General features: G+C 58.5%; 5 protein-coding genes across 6 annotated transcripts in view; 3 read left to right on the top strand and 2 right to left on the bottom strand.

The window, feature by feature from the left end:
• RAB5C (RAB5C, member RAS oncogene family) overlaps positions 1–1,377 on the top strand; it is a 32,536-nt gene extending 31,159 nt beyond the window's left edge. For both annotated transcript variants that reach the window (XM_075911723.2, XM_075911724.2), the window contains exon 6: positions 275–1,377. In XM_075911723.2, coding sequence (XP_075767838.1) covers positions 275–390 — 116 coding nt within the window. In that variant the 3' untranslated portion in view covers positions 391–1,377. The remainder of the gene's footprint in view (positions 1–274) is intronic.
• A 141-nt stretch (positions 1,378–1,518) lies between these two features.
• LOC106733104 (heat shock protein beta-11-like) lies at positions 1,519–4,582 on the bottom strand. Its single transcript, XM_075911726.2, has one exon. It carries the CDS (start codon positions 4,503–4,505, stop codon positions 3,906–3,908), a length of 600 nt encoding a protein of 199 aa, XP_075767841.2. The 5' UTR covers positions 4,506–4,582; the 3' UTR covers positions 1,519–3,905.
• A 126-nt stretch (positions 4,583–4,708) lies between these two features.
• Positions 4,709–9,205, top strand: LOC106733103 (heat shock protein beta-11-like). Its single transcript, XM_075911725.2, has one exon. The coding sequence runs from the start codon at positions 7,417–7,419 to the stop codon at positions 8,014–8,016; it is 600 nt and encodes a 199-aa protein (XP_075767840.1). The 5' UTR covers positions 4,709–7,416; the 3' UTR covers positions 8,017–9,205.
• Positions 9,206–11,910: 2,705 nt separating this feature from the next.
• On the bottom strand, positions 11,911–12,906 carry LOC142820988 (heat shock protein Hsp-16.1/Hsp-16.11-like). The gene has a single exon (XM_075911379.2). It carries the CDS (start codon positions 12,839–12,841, stop codon positions 12,155–12,157), a length of 687 nt encoding a protein of 228 aa, XP_075767494.2. The 5' UTR covers positions 12,842–12,906; the 3' UTR covers positions 11,911–12,154.
• Positions 12,907–14,562: 1,656 nt separating this feature from the next.
• On the top strand, positions 14,563–16,553 carry LOC142820982 (heat shock protein Hsp-16.1/Hsp-16.11-like). The gene has a single exon (XM_075911355.2). The coding sequence runs from the start codon at positions 14,620–14,622 to the stop codon at positions 15,319–15,321; it is 702 nt and encodes a 233-aa protein (XP_075767470.2). The 5' UTR covers positions 14,563–14,619; the 3' UTR covers positions 15,322–16,553.
• The last annotated feature ends 3,058 nt before the right edge of the window (positions 16,554–19,611 follow it).

Here is a 19,611-nt window from a genome sequence, read left to right as displayed (position 1 = left end):
GGGGCATCTGGCATTGGCCACTGTTGGAAAACGGTACCGAATTAGGTGGACCTTTGGTCTGACCCAGTCTGGCCGTTCTTACCTGAGCCCGCCTGGCCATGACTGTTCAGTGCTGCCAGTGCCCTAGGCACGTCTGGAATTGGCACCCACTTGACAATCCCAAACCCAGCTGGAGAGAGAGACCCAGCTTAAGCAGCACCACGGCTCAGTTCTGTGGGGAAGCTGAGCCCCCTGCTGTCAGCCCCCGCAGCTGACCCCCATCCTCTTCCTCCAGCCAAGAAGCTGCCGAAGAGCGACACCCAGAATGCTGCTGGTGTGCCGGGCAGGAATCGGGGCGTGGACCTGCAGGACAACAGCCAGCACAGCAGAAGCCAGTGCTGCAGCAACTGAGCCTTCATCCCCACCTGCCCGCAGCCCTTCCAATGACCTGACTGGAATCCACGCGCACCAATCGCACTTACGGTAGAGCAGCTGGGCCCCTGCAGCTGCCGTGATTTCTCCAGTTCCTGCTGATCCGGGGCTGGAGGGAGCTGTTCCACTTGCACCTTTCTGTACAAATACTAATTCCATTTTAAGTCTTAACGTCACCTTTTTTAATAGATGAACTTCTGCTCTTCCCGGTGGTGGATACGTGCTAGGCGAGGGCTAGAGCCGGCCGGGCACCACAAGCTTCTCCTTCACTTTTGGAAACAAGGGTAACTTGCCCATTCCGTGGTATCTCGTTTGCGTTCGCCACGTGAACCAGCTAAGGGGAGTCCACTAAACAATAGCATTATAGTGACCTTGAGCTCCGGTTTCGGAGCCAGGTGTCTCGACCAAATCACAATGATGAGTATTTGGGATGGGGGGGCAGCCGGGAGCCAAACTGGTCTTTTTTCCTGTATTTTGTATTGTACATTTCTTCATGTAACCAATCAGTATCCTGTCAGTATAGTACATACCAGGTAGCCTTCTGTTGTCCTCATCTGGGTGTCGGACTTGAGCATGCCAACTCTTTTCTATCTCTTCAGTTCTGGTGTAATGCACTAATAATTCTCTTGCAGTTTTTTTGCAAAAAAATCTTGTATAAAAAAAACCAATTGTCCTTTTTGACAGTATGCGATGCCACTAATGTTGTTAACCTGGCGGGGAGACGGCTCTGGTTTTGCTGATGTGCGGAGTTGGAGCTGGGGGAGACTTTTGAGTAACTTGCCTGTGGAAACCATCTGTTCCCCACGAACCTGCGGTGAGGGAGGGAGATGATTGCTGGTGTCTTAACTTGTTGGCTGCTGCCTAGCGCCTCATGCCGCGGCTCACAGATCGGTATTTAAAGAGGAACTGTCAACTTAGTCTTCATCACAAACTTATGTTGTGATTAAAAAATTTTTATAAACCTCATGTGACCCGGAATGTTCACGTTTTATTAAATCCAGCTAAAGAAAACGTTAGGTTGTGGTGTCCCTGGGCGTCAGGTACTTCGCTGAAAGCAAAACTGACCAGTGTCACTTCACTGTGAACTGGTTCTGCTAGTGCCACAGCAGGAAAGTTCTTAAAGCCCTGCTGAAGGCAGTGTTATCACCAGTCCGCATGGGGGAAACTGAGGCACTTGCCAAGGCCCTCCATCAGGCCAATGTCAGATCATCAGTGGAACCCAGGTGTGTTAAATCCCACGTGCTGTTCTACCTGCTACTCCTTGTAGACAACTGTAGCCATGTCTGGATCCCTGGCTGGGCTAGGTGTGGCAGTCTGCCCCTCGTGGCAATGCCAGTGTACCCAGGGTGTAAAAGCTGAATGGCTTGTCCTGAGCACAGGGCCACTCGGCAAGGCACAGAACCGGTGCCAGCTTGACCCAGGCCTGGAGCGTGGCAGGGTGCCCAGGGAACAAGGCCATTCTCATTTCATAGGAGGCATCTGACTTCAGATGCAAACCTGGAGGGAAAGGTCTCAAAGTGCCCATCCCCGCCCCAGGCTGCCTCAAACAGGCTCCCACAACATGGAGCGCTAGCAACACGGAGCAGACGCCTCCGCTTCAGAGCTCGCCAGGTGGGAAACGTCTGCCTGTACCGAACTTCCTTCCACCTGCCTCTTCCTTGGGGCGCAGGAGCAGAGCACAAACGCTGAGGGCAGCCCCCACTCCTGGTGCTGTGGTAGAACCGAGCAGTGAGGCCGGACGAGCTGCACTGTGACCGTAAAAGCATTGGAGAGGCGTGTGAGAGGATCAGTCTGCTTTGTAGTTCCTTTGCCCCCACCTTTCCGGGGGAGGCTACTATAATTCCTACTGTGCAACCCCCTCTCCCTGCTCAGACTCAGAGCGTGGGCTCCATATTGCATTCATCTGGCCCCATCCTCCCCGCCCCTTGGCTTGTTGCTTTGTCCGGCAAACCCGGCCTCGCCTCTTCCAGCTGGCTGCGGCTCTAGAGAGGTTGGGGGTGGGGGCATCCTGCATCTCCTACACAAACTCCAGCCTCTTCCCGGCTGCAGCGAGCTGCTTGCTGGAAAGGCTTCGAAGCGCTCCCCTTGCTTGTGCCAGATCCCTCCTGGTGAACTTCCTGGTGCTTGGGCAGAGCCCAGCTGAGGTTGTCACTTCAGTAAAGTGATAAAATGTTGCCCCCTAGTGCCTGTGCCACAGAGTTGCTGGATTGCAGCTGTTCCCGCCTCCTTGCGTCGTCTCCTGCTCAGAGCTCCCTAGTGCCAGAAGGGGCTAGGGCAGCACTGAGCCCCCTAAGGCCCATCCAGGTTCTGTGGCCCACAAGACGTTTTGTTGACGGTTGCTCGTACCCAGGGTTGCCAGATCCTGCAGGTTTCTGTCCATGTTGGGAGTTTTTGTACTAGGGACGACTAAGGCAACGTGTACAGTGAGGGCACGGGAGGTACGTGCTAATGGGACCGACTGAAAGCTGTGTGCTCCCCTGCCTCCAATCAAAGCACTGCCCCTGTTCAGTGCCCCCTTCTCCCCCCGGCCGATTCTAGGCACGCAAGCTCAGTTAGAACTGCCCCACCCTGGGAGGTGGTCTTGGTTGCAGCCATCTGACGGCCCGTTGACATGGAGGGACACCACCGTGACCCTCACTAGCTTAAATAGCTCATCGCTGGGATAGGGGGCAGCGGCGGCTGCAGGCAGAGCCTGTTTGAAGCCAGGGTGCTGAACAGGGCAGCTCGTGCTGGGCTCTCGGGCCGTTCTGCTGCAGCTCAAAGCACCTCACTCTGCATTGCCTGGACCGCTCCCCGGTCAGCGTCTACCCACTGATCACAACAGCTTCAGGAGCCAGCCTCTTCCCACCCTTCTCATGAGAGAGGGGACTTGCCCCCGGCTGTGGGGCCAGGCACTGTGGTATCCGGCGGCCTGGCCTTGCCAAGGCTCTGATTGTAACCAACTGAAGAGGGGAAGAGCCTGGGCCCTGAACCCAGGTATCCTTGGCTGCCAGCTGCCCTCTTGGCAAAGTACGTAGCACCCTCCCCCCAATAGGAACACGAGCTGGGTCTCCTGTAAAGTCACCAGGTCCCTGCAACCATGTCAGGGTCCCTGCTCTGGGAGAAATCCCAGCTCTTGAGAGCAGTGTGCACCCCACCCCCATTCCCCTAGGGCAAGGCTGCCCTGGCAGCAAGGGGGGCCCAGGCAGCCTCCTGCAAGTTCTGCTGTATTCAGAGGGGTTGGAGGGGCTTGCATCTGCAGAGCCAGGTTAGGGTGCAGGGCAGATGGACCCGGGGGCAGCTTCTCCTGCTGCTCGCCCCTTCCACCACAGGGCCCAAGCTTCCTGCGTTAGCAGTGGAGGTGGCCCAGGAACTGTGGTCGCTGATGCTCAGCCAGCCGGGACTGATTTCTAGCCCGAGGAATTTATTTAGTACAAAAACTAACAAGCTGCTTTCCCTCTGCCCGTAGACACAAGCCCAATGCTGGCTCTGCAGCCTCTTGTCTGCTTCAAAAATCAGCTCAGCCAGTTACCCCCGGGCTCTGCCATTGGCACCGGCTCAGCCGAGGCCGCCGAGCTCCCTGCAGGGCTGACCTGGACGGGCACGTTCCTCTCGGGGGCAGCTGCTGGGGGCAGGCCCAGGGCTTCGATGTGCAGCTGCCCCTCTCCGGAGATGGAGCAGGCCAAGCGGTCAGTGTCCACGCCCTCGGGCATGTCCCACGCCCTCCTGAGCACCTCGTACTTGTAGGAGAAGGCGCCTTGGCCGTCCTCGCGCTGCGTCTCCTTCCTGCCCGTCAGCAGCAGCTTCCTGCCCACCAGCTTCAGCCTCAGCTCCTCGGGCGCAAAGCCCCGGACGTCCTGCCGCACGGCGAAGGGCTGGGGCGGCGCCTGGCCGGAGCTCTGGCTTGGCTCCCCAGCGAGGCTGCTGCTCCCTCCGCTGGCCACGAGCCGCCCCCTGCTGCTGGCAAACTCCCTGGTCGTCTCCAACTCCCGCAGCAGCTCCTGCTCCAGCTCCGCCAAGAGGGTGCCCGGGGCTGGCCACAGCATGCGCATGAAGCCCAGCTCAGCAGCCAGGGAGCCGTGAGGGCATGGCGGGAGGGGCAGGTGGCAGAGCATCGCTGCTCCTGGCTTAGGGCCGAGCCCTTTCAGCGGGGAGCAGGGGCTGATCTGCTTCGTGCTGGGGGCAGACAGCTTTTATCCTGTCCCGCAAGGGGGCCTGGCCCCTTCCCGAACCCTCTGGGCCTGCCGCCCCCGCCAGGTCCCTCTGACTGAATGGGACTATTCCTTCCCATTACTCAGCCCCGGAACAGGCAGCTCCCATGTCGCACTCCTGGCTCAGTGCTTATAATTAGCAGCAGCGTCTCTGCCTCTAAATAGAAACTCCTGGCGGCTTGGAGTCCCCCTTGCCGAGGTCTGTGACCTTCCTTCCTTGGCACAGGCCCTGCCAGCCCCAGCTGTCCAGCCCTGGTCTCTCCCCGTTGGCTCTAGCTCATCCCCTCCAGGTTGAGCAGCAGGGAGTGACTGTGCTTGGCTGAAGGCCCATCGTCAGACACAGTGGGCTGGAGTGGGCAGGCCCGCAGGCTGGGAATGGGAGCCCCAGCATCTGTTCCCGGCTCTGCTGGTGTCCTTTGTCACATCACTTCCCCATCTCCATGCCTCAGTTTCTCTTCCCTGCGCCTTGCTTCGCTGGAGCTGAGGGATTCCTCGCTGAGAGTGCCAGGCCTAGCACGTGAAGTCTCCTCGCTCAGGGTGCTCCTGAAATGGGCGCCATAACTCATCCCTGGATGGGCTAAGGATGCTGATTTCCCTACCGGTGCACTGAGCGTGCCACCCCGCCGCCTGGCCTGGAAGAGCCGTCGTGTGGACACTCCCTGCCGCTGGGGGTATGTTACAGGGGGCTAGCGGGACATGATTGGATTTTCGATGTGAACAGGCAGCACCTTGTTGCGTGTGCCCCAGAGTTGTGCAAAGGGGGCAAGTGAGGTGTCTGGTGAAAGCCGATGCGTTGTGGGTTCTGTTCGTCCTGCCCCCAGGCCTGGATGCCTTTTGTTTGTAAAGTTACGAGTGTTGGCTCGGTACTTGTCCTTCAAATGTTTGTTTCTGGGAGATCTCAACAGGCGTCCCCCAGCGATTGAGGGAGGGCGTCTGGCTACTCCAGTGCACAGCAGCGCTTCACCGACCAGGAACCTTAAGCGCTGACCATACACAGCTGGGCTGTGTCTACACTGGCGGCTCCTTGCACAAGAACATCTTGCGCAAGGGTTCTTGTGCAAGAAGTCTTGTGCAAGGAAACGTCCACACTGCCATGTGCGAGCTGTGCTTTTGCACAAGAGCTCCCATGGCCGTGTGGATGCTCTCTTGCACAAGAAAGCTCCGACCGCTATGTTAGCCATAGGGCTCTCTTGTGCAAGAAATCCCAGCCGAGCGTCGCACTGCCCTCTTGCACAAGAGCTCCTACACAAGAGGGCTTACCCCATTAAAGAGCGTAGCTCTGGCACAAGAAGCCCTCTGTTACCACGCCGCGCTGTAAATTTCCTTCCGCAAGAGCAGGCAGGCAGTGTGGACGCTCTGCAGATTCTTGCGCAAGAACGGCTGTATTTGTGCAAGAAGCCGCGAGTGTAGACATAGCCCCGAGGAATTCTGCTGTCAACCTGCGGTCAAGCAGGTAGAAGGCAGCTCCCCTAAAAAGGCTGTGAACAGGTGACTTGCTCATGTGACAAACTCCATTTTAGGAGGCACCTTCCCCCAGCGAGAACAGTCGGATTCCCTCCACACGGGCAAGATTATAAAACAGGGCCCTGGGGATTCCTCCAATTGTCTTCACTCCAGCTCATCACTTCAGAAGCATCTTGGCTATGGATAAAGGGTCCCGGAGGACTGACGGCCCATCCTAACACAGGAGGTAAGCCGTTTATTCCATCTCTGCTAAGAGCCTGCGGCAGGAGCTTTGTCATTGTTGTCTGCACTTTAATTCCTTTAACGATTCTCCCCTCAACCTTTTCTTTCATTAATAAACTTTCCGATTCTAAAGGATTGGTCCACCCATGCTCTGTGGGGCTGGATCTCTGACCTGGGAGTGTGGCTGGTCCCTTGGGACCGGGAGAACCTGTTCGGAGTTGGTGGGATTGGTTTTTATAACCTCCCGTCAGTGTAAGGAGGGGCGCTGGTTGGGGCACAGGAAACTGGAGTGTTTTCACAGGGGATGGCTTGTGAGACTTCTTGCTGGCCAGAGTGGCAACCAGAAGTGCTGTGTGTGACTGGTGTGGTGCTTTTTAGTGAAGGGCCCTCCGGCTTGGGGCCACCAGCGTCTCAAGGGCTGGAGCTGGCACCACTGGAAAGTAGGAAGGATAAGGGGGCTCCAGACTGTAAGCAGGTTGGGAGGCTCCTCTAGTGGTGCATTGGCTAAGGCATCTGCCTCTAGAGCCCAAGATTGAGGGTTCAAGCCTTGCCTTCCCTGGGGGTAGCTACCTCCCAAGGGAAGGAGCTGGCACCCCTGGAATTCAGGAAGGATAAGGGGGTTTCTCCATTAGTCCTGACTCTGAGCAACACACCCTGATTTGATCCTCTTAGCAGTACCCCACAGCTAGAAAGCGGGGGGGGCCAGCCTGTCAGTCTGCTGTGGCAGGGATGGTGCTGAACAGCTGGCCAGCCTCGGGGCAGGTGCTTGGGAACTGCTGCTTTCCCCCACAGCAAGATGATGCTGGTAGGCAGGGACTGTTTCTCCTGTGCCAGGTCCCAGCTGGGAAGGGGGGAACTTGCCTGTAACCTGAGCTTCTGTCTGAGAGCTCAGCTACGCTATTTGCAGCGAAGGAATCCAGGCTGGGGACGCAGTCGCTGCATTTTGGGCCGTGAGTCATTCCGAGCCATCAGCCTCATAAAAATAGACAATGGCGTCCGGCAGGGCCAGAGGGTTCGGGAAGGGGCCAGGCCCCCTGCGGGGCAGGATAAAAGCTGCCGGCCCCCGGCACCAAGCAGATCAGCCCCTGGTCCCCGCTGAAAGGAGCCAGAAGCAGCCCAAGAAGCGACCATGCTGTGGCGCCTGCCCCTCCTGCCACGCCCTCACGGCTCCCTGGCTGCCCGGCTGGGCCCCGTGCGCACCCTGTGGCCAGCCCCGGGCACCCTCTTGGCGGCGCTGGAGGAGGAGCTGCTGCGGGAGTTGGAAATGCCCAGGGAGTTTGCCAGCAGCAGAGGGCGGCTCGTGGCCGGCGGAGGGAGCAGCAGCCTCGCTGGGGAGCCAAGCCAGAGCTCCGGCCAGGCGCCGCCCCAGCCCTTCGCCGTGCGGCAGGACGTCCGGGGCTTTGCGCCCGAGGAGCTGAGGCTGAAGCTGGTGGGCAGGAAGCTGCTGCTGACGGGCAGGAAGGAGACGCAGCGCGAGGACGGCCAAGGCGCCTTCTCCTACAAGTACGAGGTGCTCCGGAGGGAGTGGGACGTGCCCGAGGGCGTGGACACCGACCGCCTGGCCTGCTCCATCTCCGGGGAGGGGCAGCTGCGCATCGAAGCCCCGGGCCTGCCCCCAGCAGCCGCCCCCGAGAGGAACGTGCCCGTCCGGGTCAACCCTGCGGGGAGCTCGGCGGCCTCGGCTGAGCCGGGCTCAGAGGACAGGGCCAATAACCGAGCCCGGGGGTAACCGGCTGAGTTGATGGCAGCAACCCTGGCAGAGAAGGGAGGGCAGAATCCAGAGACCAGGGCAGAGACTTGACAGAGCCAGCGTCCCAGGCCTTCAGGGACTGAGATGGGGGCCTGGCTGTGGCTGGCTGCAGGCCACATTCATGGCACGTAACCTATTTGTATAGGAAACTAACCCATGGGCCTGGTGTTCCTCGGGGCCTGCACTCAATTAATTTGTATTTTTTGGAAAATAAAATGAAAACGCCCAGACTTCATTTGAATCAGGGCTCTGAGGTGGGGCAGGGGACGTGGGGCTCAGGGTGCGGCTGGCCCGGGGAGAGAGGACACCTCCATCCCCTTTTTCACCGCAGCAGCTTGGGGCCAGGCGAGAAGCGCCTCTCCATGGTCACTGCAGCTCCAGCGGGCACAGCCGGGGGAGGGGTGCATGTCCCCCGGCTGGGGCAAGTCCAGGTTCATCTGCCCCCTGCCCTCCCCAGCCAGAGTGAGGAATGCAGCAAACGCTGCAACTCCCTTGGGAAAGGGAACACCAATCCCGCCAGCAATGTCCCTGTACGAATCAGCGGGGGGAGCTTCACCCCCCCTCCTTAAAAGTCACCTTGTGGTGGGAGGCTGAGGGTGGGGGCAGCCCTGGAGGGGGTCACCCTCCCTCCCTCCCTCCCAGCCAGCTCCTTTGAACTGCAGGGTGATTCTGTCTTTTTTCTCTATGGTTTTCTGAGAAGCGAGCCCATTCCAAACTCCGTCATGAAGCCTCTAGGGCAGGCATGTCCAAAGTCCGGCCCGTGGGCCAATTGCGGCCCGTGTTCCGGTTTAATATGGCCCCACAGGTAATTTGGCAATATCTATCTTTTATGGCCCCCAACGAATCCATATGTATTGAGATGAATACATTGTAAAATCTCAGTTAATGTCAGTTGGTCTAAATCAGTTATAAATATATTTGGACACAACATGTATACTTGGTGTTATGTTCCTGTTCATATTTTTTTAACTTAAAAGTTGACAGACAACCTTTATTACCAATAATATGTAATGTACTTTACAATGTTCCTGACATATTTCAGCTTCCTGGATTTTTTTTTTCATCTGGCCTTCAGATATGAAAGGCAGAGTGATTTAACACCTGTTTAGATTTGTGATCCATGTGACGAAATGAAAAGTATGCCGTTTGCAATAAACTTTGCATAAAATAGTTAATTTGCATTTAATTTTAATGGTTCAAAGAATGTCAGGCAAAATGGTCGGCCCTCACGCATGTTCACTTCATCAAATCTGGCCCTCTTTGAAAAAAGTTTGGACACCCCTGCTCTAGGGGTTTCATGCCAGTCCCAGTTAGCTTAGGAACGAAGCTGAGCGTCTTGAAAGCGTGTATTTAGCAGCATGTTGTACGGATATGAGACATGGGCAGGGCTCGCCGAGCCGGGGTGAGCCCCGCTCGCCAGCCACCCAGTTCAGCACGCTGCGCATGCGCAGACCACGCTGCGGCGCTGTGCCAGGCTATAATCTACTCGCCCTTGGCGAGTAGGTTACCTTAATTGTCGAGCCCTGGACATGGGTAATAACGAAAGATTCGAAGAGAAGGATATTGGCGTTCGAGAGGAGTTGTGATAGAAAGATCCTGAGACTAGGATGGATGCAGAAGGTCACCAACGAGGAATTGTATAGGACGATACAGCCGAAAGAGAACCTACCGCAGAAGGTTATACAGCGGAAGTTACAGCTATTTGGGCATATCTGCAGAATGAGCAAGAAGAGAAAAGTTAAGACCCTGGTATTTGGCGTAATGGATGATCCGAATAGGAGAGGCAGACCCCACAGACAATGGGTAGATGATAAAGTAGATGGGTGTGGAGCTAGTCTACAGAAACTAAGCCACTCCGCACTGGACAGGGAAAGATGGAAGGATATAGTGAGGGAGGTTGCTGATGAGGATGAATCCCATTCCAGGCCCATCCCCTTTCCCTGGCACAGCCCAACCCGGCCCTTGCTTTAATGATCACAAGCGGACGCTCTATACTGAATTCAGTGCTCCTAGCTCTTAGCATTTAGGAGTTCTTGAACAGACCGACTGTATCCTTCAGGGCAGGGCCTCGGGGAGGTGGGCATGGGTGTAGGAGGCTGGGGGCAAGAGAGTGAGGATGGGGGGGGCAAGGAGGGGCTCAGGGTGGGGGAATTCCCCCCTGCCTGCCAGGGACCTGTCCTCTCCCAACCCAGGGTCTCCTAGCCTCTCTCTCTCCGAGGCACCCTCCAGCCACCAGGGGCATCCCCCCACTCCAGTGGTGAGACCTGGGGGCGGGTTTAGGCCAGTGGGGCTACTTACCAGTGTTCTGGCAGGCAAGAAGGTGGAGCCGCAACTCTGCTGGCCACTCCCTTCGTGGTACGGCTGCCCCCGGTGGACACTCTGAAATGGGGTGGACACTCACTCCCACAGGCTGGGAGCAAGGCACAAACAGAGAGTTAGCTCCCCCGGCACCAAACCCCGCAGAGGAGGTCTGAGCAAACCCAGAGCCTAGCTCTGGGTGAAAGAGGCTCACCGCCAGGGCTGCCCTGGGTTTCCTGAATGAGACCCTAGGCGGAGCGGGGCATTATTTTAAAGACTGTGGGTGGATTATTTCCAGGAACCTCGGAGGGAAACTGAGGCAGGCTTCCTGCCGGGCCATCCCAAGCGACAAAGGGGAAGTGGGTGGTGGGGACCCTGGCACAGAGGCCTGCCACTGCCACAGCACAGCGCATCCAACGCTGCTCCCGAGGGCGCCCTGCTCGTCCACGAAGCCACCTCTCCCCTGCATGGAGCCCAGGGGGTTTGCTGTCGGCACCAGCCCCCTCGGCCACGGCCTCGTCAGCCTGCTGCCTGCCTGCCAGGGGAGCTGGTCCAGCACCGAGTCGGCCGTGCCAGTAGCGACGGTGCCACCAGAGGCCGTGCTCTCCTTGGCGACGCGCACAAAGGCCTCGCCACGTGTGCCAGGGCAGGACTCCGTGGGCACGATCCGGCTGCGCTGCCCCCCCCCGCCTCTGGGACACGTGGCAGCGAGCAACGGTGGCGCTACCCCCCTCGGCTCCAGCCGCACGCAGGCAGGCCCTCCTAGGCGCGCCAGGCTCTGCCCAGGGAGCCAGACGCTCCTGCAAGGGTGGAAAATTTGCAGGGTGGCTCGTCTCAGCTCCAGATCACTGCTGTGACAACCAGGCCTGTGCCCGGGGGAGGGAGGGGAGGTGCCAGCCAGTGGTGTAGCGAGAGGGGGCGGGGGAGGGCAGTTGTCCCCGGGCGCCATGTTAGGGGGGCATCAATTTAGTCCCCCTTTGCTTCCCCGTCATCCCTTAGCTCATCTGCTCCTCCTCTTCCCACTGCTGCCGGCAGGAGCCTCCTGCCCGCTTCTCTGCCCCAGCCCAGCCCTCCTCCATCTCCGCCGGCAGGTTAGTGCAGGCGGGGCCCTGGCCCCAAACAGGAGGGGGCAGGGGAAGTCGCGGTACAAGCTCCCCCACCTCCAGGATCAGGCTCAGCCGTGCACCAGGTTTGGGGTGCAGCAGCGGGGGAGGAGGGGGCAAATTTGGCCTTTGCCCCATGGCGCATAACGCCCTCGCCACGCCTCTGGTGCCCGCCGGCAGCTGTGTGTCGCCAGGGTGCGTGCCCAGGAATAACTCTCCTTCATTAACTCCTTAGGGCCCAGTTCCCCAGCCCCCCTGCAACCAGGGGGCTCCCTGCTGCGAGCCAGGCCTGCCCTAAACTAGGACCATGTACAACCCCCTAGCAGAAAGCAGGGCCCCCACGGCCCAGTCAGCACCTGGGGCAGCCCCCCGGGGGGATGAACCCCAAGTTCAGCCCCGGCCCTTAAGCCTGCCCTGGTGAGAGGGAAATGGGAGTAAAAACCACGTCTACAAAGTGCACTGACAACAGGCGTGGAGGAGAACAGGTTTATTCCAGAGAGACGCAGGGAGAATCGTCCCCCAGCAGGGCAGCCCCAGGGAGAGGGGGCCACAATCCCGCCGGGCCCCTCGGGCGGCTCCAACCCGCCCCAGAGACAGGGCAGTTCCCCGGGAAGAGGCGTCGGGCGCACGGCACCGTGCGAGAGCAGGGCCGGAGCGGGAGGCGCTGGCGGCCCGGCCGTGGCTGTGGCCTCCGGGTGCCGGCATCTCTGGCGGGGTCAGGATCCCCTCGGACCCTCGCTCTCTCCCGCAGGGGCCTTGCCCTGCTCCTCGCTGCTTGGCGGCTCCGGCCCCGCGCCGCCGTCCTCCCACTGCTGGATGCTGATGGGAACGTCTCTGCCCCGCAGGGCCGGCGGGGCCCGGCGCGGCGCCTGGATGCAGAGCTGTCCGTCCCGGGACAGGGAGCAGGTCACGGCCTGGAGATCCACGTCCTCGGGCAGCAGGGCCTCTGTGCGCAGCTCCCTGTATTCCCGGCTGCCGCCTCCCTCTTCCCACGCACGTTGCTTTTCACGCTGCCCGGTCACCGTCAGTCTCCTCCCCGCTACCCGCACCCTCAGCTCCTCCGGGGAGAAGCCGGCCACGTCCACAGCGAGCTGGAACTTCTCCTCCTGCTGCCCCCGGGAGCCCGGCTCCTCCTCGGCCTGGCCGCTCTTCCCCAGCTCCCTCCGGCCCGCAGGCTCCCAGCAGAGGGCCGGCTGGGCCTGCAAGACAGCGCGGCTCATCCTGTCCATCTCCTCCAGGTGTCGGCGCGCGTCGCCCAGCACCTGCGCAAAGAGGCTCTGGGGGGCCGGCCCCAGGAGGCTGCTGCCCGGCTCGCTGCTGCAGACCCACATGGGGCCGAAGCTCCGCGACGGCCACTGTCTGAGCGGCAGCAGCCGCACCAGGTACCGGGAGCAGCTCGTCATGTTCCCGCCGCCTTCGCCTGCCTGCCTGGCTCGGCACTGGCTCTGGCAGCCGCAGGGCTGCCTTATATAGCTCCTCCCCCCCCCCCCCCCCCCCCCCCGCCCCGGCCCTTCCAGGCCCTTCCTGAACCTTCCTCCTCCGCCCACGTAAGGGCTGAGCCGGCCTCCGCTGCCCACAGATGGTGCCGGGGGCGGGACGAGTCCGGCCTTCGGAATGACGTCACAGGGCAGCCGAGCCAGCAGCTTCTGGCAGGGCCTGGGCAGGGCCAGGCTGGGCAGGGCTCAGAGGCAGGCTCTGAAGGGGGAACCCCGCCCCCCGCTGTGTCTGCAGGGAGGGGATGTCCCCCCTTCTCCTCTCCGCCCCCCCGCCCACTTCCCTCCACCATCAGCTGATGTTAGTGCATGACCTAGCCTGCCCAGGGCAGCTGCTTTTGAACACACAGGTACACACAAACACAGACACAAACACACACAAAGACACACATAGACAGAGACACACAGGCACACACAGACAGGCACACAGACAGGCAGACAGGCACACAGACAGGCACACAGACAGGCAGGCACACACACACAGGCACACAGACAGGCACACACAGACAGGCAGACACACACACAGACAGGCAGACACACAGGCACACACACACAGGCACACACAGACAGGCAGACACACAGGCACACACACACAGGCACACACACACAGGCACACACAGACAGGCAGACACACACAGGCGCACACACACACAGGCACACACAGACCCACGGAGCCCATGTGGGCCCTACGCAGATAAAAGCCTTCACTCGCTCCAGCCCCCATGCTGTGGCTGAGCCCTGGCTGCCAGCCCACGCCCAGCTCAGAGTCTTCTGGGGTCTCCCTGAAGTTGGTCCCTGTTTGTGTCCGAGGGAGGCGGGAGGGGCCTGGCTCGGGGTCATGCCCATTGCCTGACGGGTGCCTGACGGCAGCTCTCGGCCCCGGTCCGCTGGTAGCTGGAAACCTCGGAAGGCTCCTGGGCATTCTCTGTGGGGAGCTGAGCCTGGGAGTCGCTGGGACGGGGTCCAGCCCAGTGTGGGGGTGTGCGTAGTGTGTCTGAGGGACCCCCCCCTTGGGAGCAGCTTTCCTGTGTCTCTGCCTCACTCCTCCACTGGATCGTTGTCCCCCCCGACCTGCCCCGGCCAGTCTCACTGGTCCCCCACTGGCGTCAGTGTCTGGGTCTGCAGGGTGCCCTGAGCTCTGCCGTGGTTCCCAGGGCCAGTGGGGTAAGGACTGGCAGAGGGGGCGCTAGGGTGGGGCATCACCCACACCCCCTTCCCCATCCCTAGGCCCACACACAGGTTGCGGCAGCTTCGGCGTGTCCTTGCCCAGCTGCATGACACGATGTTCGCGATATTGCAGTTCAGCAGGTGCAGGGTGGGCCTGGGACCTGCTGCCCTCTGCTCCGGAGGCGAACCTTCGGGAGGGGGGTGTTCCCCTGCGCCCCTCCCTGCAGACACAGGAGCCTGGCTCCCACTGCAGAGCCCTGCCCAGCCTGGCCCTGCCCAGGCCCTGCCAGAAGCTGCTGGCTCCGCTGCCCTGTGACGTCATTCCGAAGGCCGGACTCGTCCCACCCCCGGCACCATCTGTGGGCAGCGGAGGCTGGCTCAGCCCTTACGTGGGCGGAGGAGGAAGGTTCAGGAAGGGCCTGGAAGGGCGGCGGGGGGGGGGGGGGAGGAGCTATATAAGGCAGCCCTGCGGCTGCCAGAGCCAGTGCCGAGCCAGGCAGGCAGGCGAAGGCGGCGGGAACATGACGAGCTGCTCCCGGTACCTGGTGCGGCTGCTGCCGCTCAGACAGTGGCCGTCGCGGAGCTTCGGCCCCATGTGGGTCTGCAGCAGCGAGCCGGGCAGCAGCCTCCTGGGGCCGGCCCCCCAGAGCCTCTTTGCGCAGGTGCTGGGCGACGCGCGCCGACACCTGGAGGAGATGGACAGGATGAGCCGCGCTGTCTTGCAGGCCCAGCCGGCCCTCTGCTGGGAGCCTGCGGGCCGGAGGGAGCTGGAGGAGAGCGGCCAGGCCCCGTCCGGGGATGCCGAGGAGGAGCCGGGCTCCCGGGGGCAGCGGGAGGAGAAGTTCCAGCTCGCTGTGGACGTGGCCGGCTTCTCCCCGGAGGAGCTGAGGGTGCGGGTAGCGGGGAGGAGACTGACGGTGACCGGGCAGCGTGAAAAGCAACGTGCGTGGGAAGAGGGAGGCGGCAGCCGGGAATACAGGGAGCTGCGCACGGAGGCCCTGCTGCCCGAGGACGTGGATCTCCAGGCCGTGACCTGCTCCCTGTCCCGGGACGGACAGCTCTGCATCCAGGCGCCGCGCCGGGCCTCGCCGGCCCTGCGGGGCAGAGACGTTCCCATCAGCATCCAGCAGTGGGAGGACGGCGGCGCGGGGCCGGAGCCGCCAAGCAGCGAGGAGCAGGGCAAGGCCCCTGCGGGAGAGAGCGAGGGACCGAGGGGATCCTGACCCGGCCAGAGATGCCGGCACCCGGAGGCCACAGCCACGGCCGGGCCGCCAGCGCCTCCCGCTCCGGCCCTGCTCTCGCACGGTGCCGTGCGCCCGACGCCTCTTCCCGGGGAACTGCCCTGTCTCTGGGGCGGGTTGGAGCCGCCCGAGGGGCCCGGCGGGATTGTGGTCCCTGTATCGAATGTGCAAGTGTTAGGATTGAAAGTTTTATTCTTTTTTATATTTGTATGTTAGGTTTAGTAATGTAAGGTAATATAGAATCATATTTAAATTGTAGTCAGTGAAATCCCTTAGTTAAGTGTATATCTCCTATATTGCCTTGTTCTAAAGTTTAGTAAGTATGAGACAGGATCTCCTATTGTGTCTATGTAAATGAGATTAGAAATATTGAAGGCCTGGGCCTTCGATGTGAATTGTTTTGATTTTGCTTTTGCTTAATATAAAATAGCATTGTTTACTTTTGGAGGATTTTGTGAAAGACTGTTTGTGTGAATGAGATACGGTGTGAAGATCATTGTTAGAGCCAGATGGTCAAGAGAAAAGGGGGAGAATGCAGGGTGAAGACAAACTGTAAACGACAGACTGCGAAGAGAAACCGTCATAATAAGGAGCGATTGAACTATTGGCAGAATGGCAGATTGACGAACCTTGAAGCGACGTTGTTATCCCCAAAAGACGACTGATTACCGGCACGGGTGGCTTGTGGATGTAGGCAACCTCAGCAGTTGCCTAGGGCGCTGTGTTTAAGGTGGCGCCCAATGATGACGTCACGTCATTGAGGGCTATGGAGGCGGGGGTGCCGATTGCGCATTCCTCCTAGGGTGCCAGTTGCCGGCAGGTCTCCTCGAGCCGTCCCTGATTACAGGATCAGCCTTCAAGAAATGTTTGGGAATGATTGACATCAACAAGATAACACTCGGGTCATGGGCTGACACAGCGGAATCCATGGATTTCAACAGAGAAAAGGATGATAAAAGGCGGGTGCTTTGCTATGGAACTTTGGGTTCGTCTTGCCACCAACTCCAGAGAAGCATCAGCTCCATCGACCAACAAAGGCCCTGCTCTCCCTCTGTGTTCAATCTAGCTGGCCACTAGACTGATACAGAATCGGGACTGGTAACTATAACACCGTCTGGCAAGACTGTGTGTATGTTTGTATGTGAGTGATTGAAAAGCATATGCAGCTGTTGTATTCTCAATAAACGCGGCGTACTGCCTTGTCCCCGATAAAAGATCTCGTGTGCTTCGTTAAGCAGACAACACAAGTGTCCCCCTCTCCCTGTTGGCTCCGGGCTGTGCTGCTGGGTGACGATTCTCTCTATGTCTCTCTGGTTTGTGTTGCTCCTGGAATAAACCTGTTCTCCCCCAGGTCCATTGGCAGTGCACTTTCTAGAAACCTTTTTTGGGCTCTAACAGACTCTACAGTGGGTGATGTGACTCTGCTTCAGTGCAGGCTCTAGTTCAGTGTTTCTCAAACTTTTTTTTATAAAGTACCCCTTTTTAAAAAAGTATTATAAGTACCCGCAGGACCTACGGTTTTCAGACACACTATTTTGTTCTATCATTGCAACACATTTGTTTAAACAACTTAATCGTAGCCAGGCGGGTGATGAAATTTTTGGGTGTAAAAAGTACAAAAATAAGAAAGCGCTGTAAAACTTACAACAACAAATCAGTTTTCTCCAAATTTCAGTTGTGTGGACGTACCCCCCAGCTTCTCTCAAGTACCCCTAAGGGTACTCGTCCCTCTGGTTGAGAAACGCTGGTGTAGTTCAGAGAAAACAGGAGACCTGCAGGGATCGCGAGGCCCTGGAAAACAGTCCTGGGTGTTTGGTTGGGTGAGGATGGGAGTGAAATAGCATCAGGGCCCTGTGCAGTTTCAGGCTGGGAAATGTTGAGCAGGTGGTGGGAACAGTGTAACAAAGGGGAACTAGGGAGGAAGGGATTAAAAAGAGGCGTCAGAAAGATTTTCCTGATGCCTAATCTTTGAGCAGAGGTGGTGGTAGAATTCCCAGCTGGATGTTGCAGTAGGAAGCCAGTCTCCTCTGCCGCTAACATTTTTACATCAAAAACTAAGAATGGGACACGTCCAGCCCTCTTCATTAGCCTCATTAGCACCGGCGCTACAATTGACAGGTACTTTCTCCTAGCCCTTGTTATAAATCTCTTGGTTCTGTTATTTCCACTCCGGCTCGTCTGAGGAAGTGGGTTTTACCCGCGAAAGCTCGTGGTACGACATGTTGTTAGTCCCTAAGGTGCCACAGGACGGCTAGTTGTTTTTAAAGTGGCAGACTAAGATGGTTCCTGCTCTAAGACCTGTCGGATCTGTTTTTGAAAACCTCCCCACACTTCTCAGGGATGGTCTGGATTTATTTGGTCCTGCCTCGGCGTGGGGGGCTGGGCCAGATGTCACCAATGAGACCCTTGCCAGCCTACCTTTTCGGAGTCTGTCGGGGGGTTGGGGGTGGATACACGGCTAGAAAGCTGCTCTGCAGGTCAGTGGATTTGTAAGGTAGCTGGGAGGGCTGAGCAGAGAGAGGGTTCGTACAGCCCCCAGCCTAACAATGAGTCCTTGGCAGACAGACCCTTTCCCACAGCCTTGGTGCCAGCCTGTTAGTCACAGGGTTGTCAGCTCTCCTCACCTTACCAGCTGTGGCCCTGTGACGACGCGTTGGGGCTCCCGTCTCCTGCACCCCGAAATGGCACGAACAGACTCCACCAGCCGGTAGAACAGAGGTGGTTTATTGCTTCTCCAGGATACAGCACAGCACAGATGTCATCAGGTTACAGGGCAGGCCTAGGATGCCTCAGCCCCCCCTTGATATGGGAGGGGGTCTCGGCTTCTAAACCCCCCAGCCTGTTGCTGAGGCTGCCTCCTCCATGCTCCCAGCCAGAAACTAACTCACTCTCCTCCAGCCTTGCCCCCCAGCCAGGGCAGCATCCACCTTCCTTAGTTCCTCTCCATGGGGGGTGGCTGGTCAGACAGGTTGACACACCCTTTGCATAATGACTCATCCTGTTTTGCTGGGCCGTGGTACCAACTGCAGCCAATGGGGGTTCCCCCAGAGCCAGCAGCGTAGAAACCAGCCAGGTACCCCCACTACGTCACAGGCCCCAACCCCAGAGTTTTCCTGAAAGGCCCAGTGCCTGCGTGACGCCAGCAAGCTCAGTGCAGTATTGTATCTCTAGCCCCTAGTGTTCCCAAGGCCAGCTGGACCCCTGCTGCACCCCAAAGCGGTCCTGGATGGAGACTCATGTGAAGCCCTGCCCTGCTTCCAGTGACTCCACTGGTGTGTGCACCTTTGGGTGGGGGCTGCGGCACTTGGCTTCACTCTGGGATGTGGGGCTGGGGGCATGGGTGAAGGCCCAGCTGGGGAAGGCAGCCGAAGCCCCGCCCCTTCATCCCGAAGCCACACCTTTTGCTCCCAGTCCATGCCCCGTCAACAACCTTCCCACCCAGCCAAACTCCGCCCCAGTTGAGAGCCAGAGCTACTGTGTGGCATGGCCTCAGCTCTCCCCAGCCACCGGCGAGCCGGGCTGCCGCACTGCACGGCCCTGGTCCCTCCCAGGTGGCTGGGCATTGTAAACAGTTTTGGGAAGGCAATGCCTTTCCTTGCCTACACTACCTGCCACCCATATGGGGGGCGCTCCAGCCATACTGTCTATTAGAGGAGTTATTCCTTCACCCTTCCACTTCCCTGAACCTTCTCATGTGAACAGAGAACAGCAATACTCAAAGCCCGGAGATGCAAACAATTTCATGTTTATTGGGGTTCGCTTCCAGCAAGCACGAATCCAGTTTCCTTTCCTTTTCTCCCTTCTTCCTTTGTTTTTTCCCTCTTACTTCCTGTTTGTCCCCACTGCACATAATAATATTTTCAGGTATACTTTACCCAATCATTCTACTGATAGATAACAAATCAATCTTAACGTATTGTAACATGATTTTCTCCCCAATTATCTCACCATCGTAATTGTTTTATACCCAGCAAAGTTAATTATACAGCAGACAAAAACAATCAAACAACCAGACAGAGACCATCCGGATAAATGATAGAGAGAGGGGGATTTCACAACCTCAACTATTGATAAGTGGATCCTTGCTGGTCAGAAAGCTATCAACCTAAGTTTCCTTTAAATCTTCTTTGCACTTTCCTTTATCTGGAGATGATCGTTGGACGGCCTTTCTAACAGCACAGAATTGCCTTATTTCAATGTGATTTGTTTGGGTGGATCAAGATGTGACTGCACATTTCCTGGTTTATGGATTCTCCTGCTGCTTAGCCAAAA

This window comes from Pelodiscus sinensis, chromosome 29 (assembly GCF_052426305.1).
Source record: "Pelodiscus sinensis isolate ZL-2025 chromosome 29, ASM5242630v1, whole genome shotgun sequence".
Lineage (NCBI taxonomy): Eukaryota > Metazoa > Chordata > Testudines > Trionychidae > Pelodiscus > Pelodiscus sinensis.
This window is presented reverse-complemented; position numbering and strand designations above follow the sequence as displayed.

Excerpts from the sequence above, each read along its gene's own strand:
- LOC142820988 (XM_075911379.2), bottom strand. The coding sequence starts at position 12,841 with ATGACGAGCTGCTCCCGGTACCTGGTGCGGCTGCTGCCGCTCAGACAG.
- LOC142820982 (XM_075911355.2), top strand. The coding sequence starts at position 14,620 with ATGACGAGCTGCTCCCGGTACCTGGTGCGGCTGCTGCCGCTCAGACAG.
- LOC106733103 (XM_075911725.2), top strand. The coding sequence starts at position 7,417 with ATGCTGTGGCGCCTGCCCCTCCTGCCACGCCCTCACGGCTCCCTGGCT.
- LOC106733104 (XM_075911726.2), bottom strand. The coding sequence starts at position 4,505 with ATGCTCTGCCACCTGCCCCTCCCGCCATGCCCTCACGGCTCCCTGGCT.